This window comes from Pogoniulus pusillus, chromosome 11, assembly GCF_015220805.1.
Source record: "Pogoniulus pusillus isolate bPogPus1 chromosome 11, bPogPus1.pri, whole genome shotgun sequence".
NCBI classification, from domain to species: Eukaryota; Metazoa; Chordata; class Aves; order Piciformes; family Lybiidae; genus Pogoniulus; species Pogoniulus pusillus.
In genome coordinates, this window is record NC_087274.1 from 34,208,775 (window position 1) to 34,223,032 (window position 14,258).

At 54.6% G+C, this 14,258-nt stretch overlaps 1 protein-coding gene across 1 annotated transcript in view; it reads left to right on the top strand.

The window, feature by feature from the left end:
• The window catches only part of REEP1 (receptor accessory protein 1), a 75,172-nt gene that overhangs the window by 50,764 nt on the left and 10,150 nt on the right, over positions 1 to 14,258 (top strand). Inside the window, 2 exon segments of the mRNA XM_064151710.1 lie at positions 4,363 to 4,548; positions 9,737 to 9,750. Coding sequence (XP_064007780.1) covers positions 4,363 to 4,548; positions 9,737 to 9,750 — 200 coding nt within the window.

Genomic DNA, 14,258 nt, shown 5'->3' on the forward strand with positions numbered 1-14,258 from the left:
GGGAGAACATTATCCCAGCAATGGCTCAGCCACTGGAAAGAGTACCCAAAATTCAGGCATCAATTCTTGTGGTAGGTTGGAGAGCGAGATTACAGAGGTGAGATTTGAACATCAGTTCTCTGGACTCCACTGCCAAGTGTGCACAATCAGCACAATAAAATGTCTCAGTGCAGAAGGCAGAAAGCCACAGCCTTTAAAACTGCCTCATAAGCCAAACCAGAGCAATGAGAAAGAGCCAAGTAAGTCTACAGGAATCACAGAGTCACAGAATGGGCTGGGCTGGAAGGGGCCTCCAAAGCTCATCCAGACCAACCCCCTGCTCTCAGCAGGGACATCCTCCACTGGAGCAGGCTGCCCACAGCCCTGTCCAGCCTCACCTGCAGTATCTCCAGACATGGGCCTCAACCACCTCCCTGGGCAACCTGTTGCAGTGTTCCAGCAGCCTCCTGGGGCAGAACTTGTTCCTCACATCCAATCTCAGTCTGCTCTGCTCTGGTTTGCAGCCATTGCCCTCATCCTGTCCCTGCAGGCCTTTGTGAAGAGTCCCTCTGCAGCCTGCTCGTAGTCCTCTGCAAGTCCTGGAAGATTGCTATTAGATCTCCTTGGGGCCTTCTCCAGGCCAGAACAGCACCGTGGGTGTGTGGAGACTTCTCTGCAAAAGTCTGCAGAGAATGCAGAGTGCTACCAAACACAGCACAGAGAGGCCTTAGCCAAATGAAGGAGTGCCGCAGTGCAGCGACCTGGCTAGTCCCACCAGCTGGCTCAGCCTGGCACAGGACACTTCCATCTTTCTTAGGTGATTCATAGTTCTGCTGCAAGTGCCTTGGGACAGCACTGAAGAAGTTTTGGCCATCTGCTGCTTGCTTTTTGTCAGTGCAGAGCAGTGCCACATGGCCTGTCCATGGTTGAAGTGCCATGTATGGGGCTGGGCAGGAGCTGTTCAGGCTGCAGAGTGGGGAGGTTTGAGTGTGGAGAGTGCAGGCTGTCAGTGTGGGTCCTCCTCACTGGCACCTGGTGCCCTGTCCACTTACAGTCTCTAAAAGTAAGGTGCTAAGTGCCCCCACCATAAGAAGGACCTGGAGCTGTTTGAGCAGGTTCATAGGAAGCCATGAAGATGCTCATAGGGCTGGAGAACCTCTGCTATGAGGGTGGGCTGGGAGGGTTTGGGCTGTTGAGCCTGGAGAAGAGAAGGCTCCAGGGAGACCTCAGAGTAGCCTTCCAGTACAGGGGGACTTTTGACAAGGGCTCAAGGCCTGGGAGTGCCAGGACGGGGCAGGGGCAATGGCTTTGAGCTTAAGAAGACTGAAACTGGAGATTAGGAAGAAATCCTTGGCAGTGAGGGTGCTGAGACACTGGCACAGGTTGCCCAGGAAGGTTGTGAATGTTCCCTCCCTGGAGGTGTTCAAGGCCAGGCTGGATGAGGCCTTGAGCAAGCTGTGCTGGTGGGAGGTGTCCCTGCCCATGGCAGGGGCTTGGAACTGGATGATCCTTAAGGTCCCTTCTAGCCCAACCTATTCTGTGACTCTGTGTCTTCTGTTTCCCTGCAAGTGAGAGCCCCTGAGGCAGTGCTGGTGCAGCGGCACCTCTGGGGCAGCCATCCCTATGCCAGTGCACTGGGCAGAGGTGATGCTGCCTCACTGCTTCAGCAGGGAGGGAGCCCTGTGTTGCCTTTGCCCATCAGTGGTCAGGATGAGTCCCTTCTCCATGCCAGGCCAACACCAGCACGTAGTCCCACTGCCCCTCACCCACAGCCTGGTTCTGCAGGCAAGGGTACCCAGCTCTGTAGCCTGGAAGGGAGCAGTGCTGTGTGCTGGGCCCTGCACTGGAGCCCCCTGGCAGCGCTGAGGCTGTGCTCCCACTGGGCACTGCTCTGACAAATAACAGTCTAATGAGAGCCCCGTGAGACCTGCTGCTCTGTGCCTTTGCTGGCCACTTCTGGCTGAACAGGGCAGGATTTTCTGTGCTTTGCCTTCTGATTTCATCTCAGTCAAACCATCCACTGGATGCTCCCTAACTGCCAGGAGCAGAATGGCTCCAGAGCCAGGCTCTCTGTCCTTGCCTCAGTACTTTTTCAAGGCTGCATGCTATGAAATATCTTTCAGACCCTCCTCCCCTCAACAAAATGTTAAAACCTGAATGTTCTTTTTGTTAGTTGTGCTTTTTGCACTCTGAATGTTCCAGAGGATGGAGAGGTCCTGCAGGGATTCTCTTTACTGACACTTTTACTTTGTGGCACTGCTGTGGGATGAGGGTTAGAGAATTCAGAAGGAGTTGGCTTACAGGCAGCTTCTTGCTGGGGTGTAGTTTGAGTTGAAAGGTGTCTTTTAACCAGACTGTCCTTCACAAGCAGCAGCTGCATTCAGCAGGGAATGTTTGTCTGATCAAGAGTTAGTCTGAACAGAAAGAATAATTTTGTGTTAGTTTATTTCTTTGCAATTAAAAAAGCAAATCAGAAGAGCAGCAGCAACACCAGAATATTTCTTTGCATTTCTCTATTGTCATGGGATCATCATAGGATGTTAGGGGTTGGAAGGGACCCAGAGAGATCATCGAGTCCACCCCCCCTGCCGGAACAGGACCATACTATCTAACACAGATCATTTATCAATAGCCTGGGTGAGGGCACTGAGGCTCCCTCAGCAAGCCTGCAGCTGGCACCAAGCTAGGTGGCTGTGCTGATGTGCTAGATGGTAGGACAGGCTTTACATACTGACAGGTGAAAGCCATGGGCCAAGGCTCATTGTGTGAAGGCCAAGTGCCAGGTCCTGCACCTGGGTCACAACGACCCCATGGAGAGCTACAGACCTGGAGATGTGTGCTTGGAAAGCAGCAGCTGGGAGAGGGACCTGGGGGTGCTGGTTGGCAGTGACTGACCAGGAGCCAGCAGTGCCCAGGTGGCCAAGAAAGCCAATGGCATCCTGCCTTGGATCACAAGCAGGGTGGGCAGCAGGGACAGGGGGGGATCACTCCCTGTGCTCATCACTGGGGAGGCCACAGCTCGAGTGCTGTGTTCAGCTCTGGGCCCCTTGCTGCAGGAAGGACATTGAGGGGCTGGAGCCTGTCCAGAGCAGGACAGCGAGGCTGGAGAAGGGCCTGGAGCAGCTGGGGGTGAGGAGGGGCTGAGGGAGCTGGGGGTGTGCAGGCTGCAGCCTTGGGGAGGCTGAGGGCAGAGCTCACTGCTCTCTGCAGCTGCCTGCAGGGAGGTTGCAGTGAGCAGGGGCAGCCTCTGCTGCTCGGGGCCAAGGGACAGCAGCAGAGGAAATGGTTCCAGGCTGCCCCAGGGGAGGCTCAGGCTGGAGCTCAGGGAACAGTTCTGCACTGGAAGGGTTCTCAGCCCTTGGCACAGGCTGCCCAGGGCAGTGCTGCAGTCCCCATCCCTGGGGGTGCTGCAGCAGGCTGTGGAGCTGGTGCTGAGGGAGCTGGCTTGGTGCTGAGCCTGCAGTGCTGAGCCGAGGGCTGCCTGGCTGAGCTGGGAGGGCTCTGCCAACCTGATGTGTTCTGTGACTCTGTACAAATAAGTTTCTATTAAAGTTTCAAAGTTTCTGTGCTCTGGACGTTGTGTGTGTGTCAGAGTGGTTGGGTGAGTATCATCACAGAGGACAAACTTCAAAAGGGAGATATTTTGCAGACCATTTCATTGTGTTCTGAAGCCAAGCACCTATTGGACGTGCTAGAAAAATGCAACAACTTCCTGCTCCTTTGGACGTGGCCAGGGTTGCTCTGAGAGCAAATTACTGAGCAGAGGTGGTCACCACCAGAAGTATGAGTGACTGTGCATGGAAGCACTCCACGAGGCAGAGCAGAGAGTGGCAAATGATGCTTTCAACAACTCATTTTTGTCCTCTCTAGGTTGTCTCATTGCTGTCTACAACTACCTGAAGGGAGGCTGTAACCAGGTGGGGTTGGTCTCTTCTCCCAGGCAACCAGCAACAGAACAAGGGGACACAGTCTCAAGTTGTGCCAGGGCAGGTCTAGGCTGGGTGTTAGGAGGAAGTTCCTGGCAGAGTGAGTGATTGGCATTGGAATGGGCTGCCCAGGGAGGTGGTGGAGTGGCCGTGGCTGGAGGTGTTGAAGCCAAGCCTGGCTGGGGCACTTAGTGCCATGGTCTGGTTGCTTGGATAGGGCTGGACTGGATGATCTTGGTTGGATAGGTTGGACTGAATGGATAGATTGGATAGGTTGGACTGGATGATCTTGGAGGTCTCTTCCAACCTGGTTGATTGTATGATTGTATGATTCTACCAGACTAAGGAGTTTTCTCTCTCCCTCTTGTGCTAAGATTTCAGTGAGCAAGAGAGAAGAAAGGTTGAAAAGACACTGCTGAAGCTAACTTGTGTATGTGGTGTTTGCTTGCTTAACTAGGGACAGGGAGCCCTATCTGAGAGACTGAGGAGCTTCAGCATGCAGGACCTCTCAACGATCCGCGGGGACAGCAGCAGCACTGTGCCTGCCTCGGTCACTGTGCGAGCTGGCAGCAAACAGAGCCAGCCCAAGGCGTCCCGCAGCGCCTCGGAGGGCAGCGGCAGCTCGGGTAAGTGCCAGCCTTGTGTCGGGGTTGTGCTGTCTGGACGGTGGCACAGCTGAGTGAAGTCATGCAGCTGTCAGGAACATAGCAGAATGCAGGGCACAGGCATACTACTGAGTCTCCTGGCACTTCAGAGGGCAAACATCGCTGGTCCTCACTGTACCTGGCTGGCACCAAGGATGGCACTGGAGCATGCACGAGCATCAGTCCTTGCAACTCCAGCTGAGAGGTTAGGCTGTGAGCCGAGGGCTGCAGGTCAGGATGGGTTTTCAGTGAGGAGGGCCAATGGATGAGAATGCGCAGTAGTGGGCAAGGGCCATTATTGTCTGCACAGCCTCTCTCTTGTCACCTAAATACACCTGTGAGCTGCCAGGGGTATCTGCTCTCAGTTAGGCCCTCAGTAGCTGTTGCAGCACTTGGCAGTTGAGGTTCTAGAGCCTTGTCACTGATGATGCCTGGTGAGAAACAAAACCCACCCAAAGCACTGCCCCAGGACCCCCGGAGAGGCAGAACCTCAGGTCTGGCAGCTGCGTGTGGTACGAAGGTGTCAGTGTAAGCAACAAGGCTCTGTGAAGGGCAGTGCTCTGCTTTTGAAGTCCGAAAGAACAAGGGAAGAAGCATCCTGGTGGGAATAAAATCTGTTCCTGGAGATTTAGTTACCAGCACTTACCTCAAGTTGGGTTAAAGAAATCTTTGTAAGCCCAGATCCAAAGCATTTCGTAGCTTTGCAGGTCTGAAAACCCAAGACACAGAAGGTTATCCCAGGCAGGGGGTTCTGGGTGGTTTCTGGGGTTCCTCAGTACCACCAAAGACTGAACTGCTGGGATGGGAAGCCACGGAAAGTTGCAGGTGTGTGCACTTGGTAGCTTGTGAATCATGCTGACAGACTGGAGGTGTAGCAGCCTGGGCTTGTGCTGAGGTCTGTGCAAACACCCACTGGGCTTCAAGCCTGCCTAAACTACTACCCCTCCTACTTTGCTTCAGTTTGGGAGTGTGGTAGAAAAGTCTCCACCTTCCTGAAGAGCATCCCTCCAGCTCTTGACAGGTTCTGAGAGTTCTCATAGCTCCCACTGTGTGTTGAATAAATTCTCTTTCCAGCCCAGCTGCAGGAGCTGCTGCTGGTGCTCAGGGGTTTGCTCTGGTATTTGTGTAAGCCCTTGCTGGAGAACAGCAGCCCTGGCTGTCTCAGCTCACTCAGGGATTTCAGGCAGGTCTCTGTTCTAGGACCCTGCTTGGGGGTTGCTTCTCCACCCAGAGTCTGGAGAGGCACCCCCAGAGGGTGACCAGAGGTGATGGAATCATGCCATTTGGAAGACCACAGGCACTGCTTTACTCTTGCTTTCAGTCACATTAAGTGGAAGATGTGGTCTTGGTGTCTCCAGTCTTTGTGCTCCTTTGGGTGGACTTGGCACTGGTCAGACCTCACCTCAAATCCTGGCTTCAGTTTTGGGCTCTTTGCTCTAAGAAGGACATTGAGGGACTGGAATGTGACCAGAGAAGGGCACCAAAGCTGGAGAAGGGTCTGGAGATCAGGGCTGGGGAGGAGCAGCTGAGGGTGCTGGGGGTGTGCAGTGTGAAGTGGAGGCTGAGGGCAGACCCCACCACTCTCTGCAGCTCCCTGAGAGAAGGCTGCAGTGAGGTGAGGGTTGGGCTCTGCTCCCTGGTCTCAGGTGGCAGGAGGAGAAATGGCCTGAAATTGTGCCAGGGCAGGGTTAGGTTGGAGATTGGGAAAAATGTCTTTGGTGCAAGAGTGGTCGGGGAGTGGCACAGGCTGCCCAGGGAGGTGGTGGAGGTGTCCCAGAACCATGTGGACATGGCACTTGGGGATGTGGTTTGGTGGCCATGGTGAGGTTGGGCTTATGGTTGAACTGGATGATCTCAGAGGCCTTTTCCAGCCCAAACAACTCCCTGACACAGTTCTGTGTGTAGTTGGTGTCTGAGGAGCTAAGTGATCAGTCAGAGCTGTCATGTGTGAGTGTGATCTATCAGCCAGCCTGCATCACATCTTGAGGCCATACTCCCAGGGAGCCAGCACCAAGCCCAGACATGGTCCCTTTGCTCCACCTTCCCCAGAGTCTATCAGTGCTCTCTGTATCTGTAACACAGACTTACTGAGCAATTGTGTGAGCAGGGACTGCAGAGCAGCTGGCACACAGGTACTGTTCCTGCTCCGAGCCCTTGGATCATGCAGAAGTTCGTGGCAGCAGCCCCCAGTGTCACACACAAACTGCCAGACTGGCAGAAAGAAGGCACAGCCAGAAGCGAGAGCTGAGCACTGTGTGTGAAGTGCCAGTCTGAGCTGTACTTTGACTAGCTGCGTTTCTCAGCAGAAGAATGGTGCAGTGTGCTGCCTGATGCTCACTGATCCTCTGAGCAGGAGAGAGTCAAGGCTGCTCTGGGGTTAGCACCTCAGCCCTGCAGGACACAACAAAGGTGAGGGAATATCAGCATTCCCGCCAGAAGAGTTCCAGAAGGATGCGGCAGAACAACCTGTGTGTATCTGTTGTAGGAGCTCTCACAGAAGCTGTCCTGGACCTTTGCCTGCTGCCTTCTGTGTAAGATCAGGGGCTAAACCCACCCATCAAATGTCTTGGGGTTAGTTGAGCCTCAACTCTTGTGTGAAGGCCATGGGTTCCTGGCAGCATCCAGCTGATGTGAGACACTGAACCGAAGCCAGTGTGAGCCAACTCACTGAAGAGCTGTGAGCCAACTGCTTGCTCCTGCCCCACGCCATCCTTTCCTTGGACAGGTTTCAGTCTTATGCTGCCCCTAGTCATGGAGCTGGCTCAGGTTAAATGCTTTCTTGCTTCCAGACTGCTCTTGACCTGGGTCGGATCCTCAAGCCAGTAGAGAACAGCAGACCAGATGTCAGCCAGGGGACAGGGAAGGTGAGGGGCAGTGGGATGTCTGCTTTCAGCAGCAGCACTGATGTGTGCTGGTCTGCAGTGACTGTGAAACTTGGGATGAGCTTGCAGCACATACAGAGCAGGGTAGTCATGACCAAGGAGACTGCACAGAGCTCAGAGCTTTCCTTCTTCAAAAACTTCTTGTAGTTAAACTCTGGAGTCATTGCTAGCACTGTGAGGGATAAATCGGAAGGCTTGGACTGGAAATGCTTTCTAGGCTGGTTCCAGGAGCACAGGCTGGAGCTGTGATGAGACTTTTGTGAAGAGCTGTAATTCACCTGCATTTGCACTGAAGGCTGCCAGGTCTTGGCTGCCCTCCTTCTCATGGCAGCTCTGCCAGGTGTGGGAAAGGAAGTTGTAGTCAGGTGGGGTCAGGCTCTGGTCCCAGGCAGCTTATGACCGGAAGAGAGGGCATGGCCTGAAGCTGTGCCAGGAGAGGGTTAGGTTGGATGTTAGGAAGCACTTCCCGATGGAAAGGGTGATTGGGCACTGGAATGGACTGCCCAGGAAGGTGGTGGAGACAACATCCCCGGAGGCCTTGAAGAAAAGATTGAGTGTGGCTGATGTGGTGCTCTTAGGTCATAGGCTGGACTGGATGACCTCAGAGGTCTGTGCCAGCCTCAGGGGCTCGGTGATTCTGTGTAATTCCTGCAGAGCTCCTCAGCTTGTTCCTAATCTGGGAAGATCAGGGATCCAAGGGTAGCTTTCCTTCAGAAGCTGCACGAATGGCTGCACCAGTGCTTGCAGAAGCATGAGGCTACTGAAGGCCACCCCAGCGTGCAGCAATGCAAGTGCCAGTCTCGCCCCCTGTGCTTAGCACAGCCCCTGGCACCGTCTCTCGTTGCTCGTCACACTCTGCCCTCATAGTCAGGAGCTGAGGGCTGAGAGCAGAGCCAAGGAGCTGGCCGCGATCTCAGGCTCCGCCCCAGGCTGGGCCGAGGCACCTTGCTGCCCCTGTGCCGCAGAGCAGAGCCTCGCTGCTCTCGCTGCACCTGGGGGCTCGGAGCCCCCTGGGAGCGCTGCCCGCTGGCGGCGCGGGGCACTGCCGAGCCCGGTGAGTGTCTAACGCGAAGCTCCTCCCGCAGCGTGCTCCGGCTCCGCAGAGGGGAGTGTGCGCCCGCAGCCCGCCCGCGCTGCTGCTGCTCGCACGGCTGTGCCGGCACAGGGCTGTGCCAGCACAGGGCTGTGCCAGCACAGGGCAGCGCCGCGCTGCGGCCAGCTCTGTGTGTGCTGATGGCAGCTCTGCCCTGCTGCGCGCCTGCTGACCCATGGCGGCCCCGGCTGGGCACCGCTTCTCTGGAGAGCCTCACTCCTTCCTCGTCTAGGGTGCGCACTCAGGTGGCTGCCCTGTGTGCCCAGCACGAAGTGACTGCCCTGTGTGCCCAGCACCACTGTGACTGCTTCTGTGCCCAGCACCAGGATGACTGCCCTTTGTGCCCAGCACCGAAGTGACTGCCCTGTGTGCCCAGCACCAGGGTAACTGCCCTTTGTGCCCAGCACCGAAGTGACTGCCCTGTGTGCCCAGCACCAGGATGACTGCCCTTTGTGCCCAGCACCGAAGTGACTGCCCTGTGTGCCCAGCACCAGGGTGACTGCCCTTTGTGCCCAGCACCGAAGTGACTGCCCTGTGTGCCCAGCACCAGGGTAACTGCCCTTTGTGCCCAGCACCGAAGTGACTGCCCTGTGTGCCCAGCACCAGGATGACTGCCCTTTGTGCCCAGCACCGAAGTGACTGCCCTGTGTGCCCAGCACCAGGGTGACTGCCCTGTGTGCCCAGCACCGAAGTGACTGCCCTTTGTGCCCAGCACCGAAGTGACTGCCCTGTGCCCTGGGCAATATCCTGACCGTCCCCAGGCCTAGTGGTGTCTGCGAAGTCAGAAGAGCAGTGAAGGCTCCAGCTGCTGGTGTCCTCTCAGTGCTGCACCAGCTACTTGGGTTGCAAGAGCTGAGCTGTGTCACTTCTTCATTTTGTCCCAGCGTCCGATGAAAGGAGGAGGAGGCCTCTGATGGGGGCATGCCAGAGTAAGGGGATGCCAAGCAACCTGTCTGGGATGAAAGAAGAGGTCCAGATGGCAGTGTCTAATGCTGGTGGAAGCAAAAGACCTTCATGATACCTTTTCTGCTCACCTCATGTGCTTTTTGTTGTGCAGGCTGCAGTCAGCCTGGGAAGGCAGCAGAGGAAATGAAGGATGAGGCTGCTGCCTGCTGTCCCTGCAGTGTGCCTTCCTGCTGCCCAGCAGCTGGTGTGCCATGCAGCCCTGAGCACCACTGCTGCTTGGGGGCTGCCGGTGCCAGACTGACCCAGTCTCCCTGCAGATTGTGTGGTGGCAAACCAACTCCCCCCTTACCTGGTTTGTTGCCCTCCCTGTTGTCCTTTTCTCGCTCTTTGCACTAGAACATTTTGGGGGGGCTGTGCCACTGTGCAGAGTGATGCGTGTTTAAGGTGCATTCAGGTTAAGGAGCCATGAGGCATTTGCAGTCACAGTGCTTTTTATTAGCACTTTTCTCATTTTAGCCTCAGCCAATGGTATGGATTGAACTCCGAAGTTCAATCAAAAGCACTGAATCCAGAAGTGCTTAGTGCTCAGGAGGTAAGCTGAGGACACTCAATTAATGATGCCCAAGCAGCCATCAGCCCAGTGTGTTCACAGATGGGGCCCAATGTCAGGCTGCTCTGGTTTAAATGGAGTGCCCTGTCTTTCAGACTGGCTTGTCTTACTGTCTTTTGGCACCAGTGACACAACCCAGCCCCTAGACCATGTCACCAGGGCTCTGCTGAGGCTCTGCCTCACATAGGGTTTGTGCTGTGTCTCTGTCTCCAAGGCAATAGATGCATTGATGCACTTGCAGACAGCAGCCTGCCATTTAAAATGTAGTTTTGGAAGTGTAGTTTTGGAAGCTTAGAGACTTGGATCCGTGATGGGACCTCAGCTTTTCAGCTCCACAGAAAGCAGGGGAAAGGCGGAAGCTGAGTGTGGTCAGCTGGGGACAAAGATGCCCTGAAGTGCTGGCTCTCAGCTGCCCTTGGCACAGCCTTTGGTGCAGCCATTCAGAGCACAGCTGCCAGCAGAACTCCTTTCCAAAGCCTTCCTGATCCCGACGGGCAGCTCATCAAGCTCCTCCAGCAGGAGTATGAGGGGCTGCCTTAGAGCCATGATGCAGCCTTTGTGGCAGGAGCAATTGTCTTGGTGCCCTTGTGGGTGGACCTCAACAGTTTCTTTTGCTGTCTGACTCACAGAAGCCCCCACAGCTCTTAGGGAGAGCACAGGCTGGTAGGACCAAAGTCTGCCCACCCTGCTGCCTTGGTGGGATCCTGAAAGAAGCACCAGACAAGGAAGTAGTTTGAGCCAAAAGATGGTGGCTTCACAAGGAATGGCCTGCAGATGCCAGGGAATGGCCATTTATGCAGGGGCCAAGGAGCTCTGCTGTGCCTGCTCCACTGTGTCTCCTTGACACCTTGGGTGCCAGCAGCTCTTGCTCTCAGTAAGTGGCAGGCTGTGCTGGCCAACTGCTTCCTGGTCTTTACACCAGCTGCTGATTGATCTTTTCTATGTTCACAGTCTGTGGAAGGTCAGGGTGCAGCACTGAGGAGCACCAGGAAACTTAGATGAGAGTTTTTTTTCCCCTTCAGGAAGGACAGGGTGACAGCCTCCAGCAGTACCTGTTTGTCTGTGGGCAGTGCCCCCTGGTCAGCGTTAAAGCAGCCTGTTTGGCCCTGGCACTGCGGAAGTAAGAACTGCTGTGTTTGGTGCTGTTCTGGTAGCTAATGCCTCTAGCTGCTGTTACAAAGGCATGGCTGAGGAGGAGGAACAGTTTTAGCCCTTCCAGAGGATAAATGTGTCACCAGCTGTGAACAGGGAGAGCAGTGGCAGCTGCATGTGTCTGAGGAGATATTTAACACTAAAACGCTGATTTTATGCACACTAAAATGCACATTTCTTACAATGCCTGAGGCAATGTGTGATGGTTTGGGTGTTACCCACCCCTCCACACACTCTGGAAATCACCCAGACTAGACTCAGCCAGCTCTGGAAATTGAATGAAGCTTATATTTACAGCTAACACAATATACAAGCAGATATTTACAGTATATATAGCTATATACAGTTAAAAGGTAATACAGAAACACAACAGCCCTCACAGAAACCTGAGTCTCCAGGAGGGGCTCCCAACTGCCCTTCCACCTTCTCCCACTCGTTGCTTGTGCCCAAGGAAGAATGGAGGGTCAGCCAGGGGGGTTAGGGGGCAGGTGGATTAATCAGAGAGATGGAAGGTGAGGTTAGAGAGATGCGGCCCAGAGCCCGGACAGAGAACAACTCCCGACTCCCTTATCTATATTTACACTCTAGTTCTTATACATCTCAGCAAGCCTATGAGTGAAGTAGACATCACCATTGTTTCCCTTTCACAGCCTGTAATTTAGTTCTTCTCACCAAAACATTCTAGCTAGCTTCCAACTAGCACACAATGTAAGAAATGTGCAGGGACGTGAGGGATGCCTGGCCCTGGGTTTTGGAATGCACTGCAGGATTGTGCTCTGCAGCAGGCACTGATGCAGTCTCCTACACCTGAAAGACTGCAGCTCAGCCCCACACCTTCAGTCAGCCATGCGAGAGGTGCTGCAGTCTGAAGCCAGCCCCTAGAGCTCTTCCAATAGAATAATCCAGTCATAATGTTGGCACTCTCCCTGCATGGAATTTGCCACCCTGGAGACAAGGTGGCAGATCCCTCACAATTAGCAGTACAATTCATCGGAGATTTTCAAGGGACGTTCACTTGCCTGTGGTTTAAGCAAATCCCCTCCCTGCTGGGCTCGGAACAGCCATTCCCTGCTCTGTGCTCAGCTGCAAGCTGCAGGTCAGATCATTACCTTGGGAAGTACTCTTAAAACTGTCACAATTGTCTTTGCATAGCTGCTCAGCTGTCTCTGATTAATTCAGTTCAATAGTGTAGGTGTTTCCATCTTTATTCTTAACCAGCTTTGCTTCCAGCTCTGGGTTTGGGGGTTCTTTCTTAGCCTTTCTCTCAGTGGATGTGGAGCCCACAAGGCAGCTTCCCACTGCTCCGGGCATTCTGGTCCTTACACCTCCCCTTGGCTGAATGCTGGGTCGAGGTTGCACTGGGATGATTTGCATCATTCTGCACTGGTACATCTGAATGGCAATGCAGGAATTTCTCTGGGTATCTACAAGTGCTTTCATGATGATTTTGGCTATTTCAGGGAAGGCAAAATGTTGACAGAAAACCAGAGGTACCTCTGAGTGCATTTGCACTATAGCAGCAGCAGGTGACAGCGCTCACTGCTGTGGGACCGGCTCCAGGTGAAGCACAGATGCTCTGAAAGCCAAGAGGAGGATTTCTGTGCTCTGACAAAATGTTCCCGCCCCCTCCACAGCCCTTTCCCTAACGGTTTGTTCTTTCCTTTTCTCCATGTGAATACCGTGGCCCTCTGCTGTAAGTGTTCCAGATTGCATGAGTGTGCTGTGCTGAAGTCCATGGGCACCTAACACCCGCCGCGGGCAGGCTGTGTGTGCGGTGCCGTTGCTGCGATTGGACTGACTTGCTCTGATTGCACTAGATTTAGCCCTGGACGGGGTGGCTCTGTTTTGTGGCTCTTGGGCAGCGTGTGCTGCTGCACTTGGCTGCTCCTAACTTGGTCTGTCAATGAAAGCTGTTGGGGAAGCACATGGCTGGGGCAATGTCTGTTGGAAATGATGGCAAATCTGTCTTTGTTGCAGGGAACAGAAGCTGATGGCCATTGTGTGATAAATGCCTGTTCCTTGCACTTACCAAGTGCTCTGCAAACCTCTTGCTGTGAATTATCCCCTGGGAGCATTTCCCTTGGGAATGATTTCTCGGTTGCAGCAAAAACAGCCTGCCAGCAGGTGGTAAGAGGGGATCCTGCCCCTCTGCCCTGCTCTGCTGACACCTCACCTGCTCTGTGACCTCCAGCACAGGAGGGAGATGGAACTGTTGGAATGGGTCCAGAGGAGACCACGAGGATGAGCAGAGGGCTGGAGAACCTCTGCTATGGGGACAGGATGGGGAGAGTTGGGGCTGTTCAGCCTGGAGAAGAGAAGGCTCCAGGGAGACCTTAGGGCTGCAGTTCAATATCTGCAGGGGACCTGCAGGCAGGCTGGGGAGGGACTGTTCAGAAGGGCCTGTGGGGCTAGGATGAGAGGCAATGGTTTGGAAGTGGAGCAGGGCAGAGTTAGGTTGGCCGTCGGGAGGGAGGTCTGCACAGTGAGGGTGAGGGGAGACTGGCAAAGGCTGCCCAGGGAGGTGATTGAGGTCCCATCCCTGGAGCCATTCAAGATCAGGCTGGATGTGTCTCTGTGCAGCCTGCTGTAGCTGGAGGTGTCCCTGCTGCCTGCAGGGGTTTGGACACAATGCCCTTTGAGGCTCCCTTCCAATCTGATGCCATCTGTGAGTCTGTGATGCTATGCACTGCTCGTCCCCCTTTGAAGGAATTAGCACAGGGTGGTAAGAGCTGTATTTAAAGAACCTCTTTCCTTAGGCTGTTTGCAGCCAGCTTCTGTTTCTCCTTAGTGAAGGGAGCATTGTGATCTGCCCCAGGTGCTCTAGAGACACGCAGAGGTGGCAGCAGCTCCCGCCCTGGCACACCAGGGAGTTCCCTGCTGCTGCAGCAGTTTTGCCCCTCCGCGCAAAGGTAAGGAGCCATAAATGTAACACAGCTTGTGCTGAGATGAGGGCAGAGAATCTCTCAAACACCAGAGAGGCAGGGCAGAGGGCTGGTGGACAGCCTCTGCTTCTACACAGCTACCTCCTGGCTGTGACCCAGTCCCTGGGGCTGTCAGCACAGACTG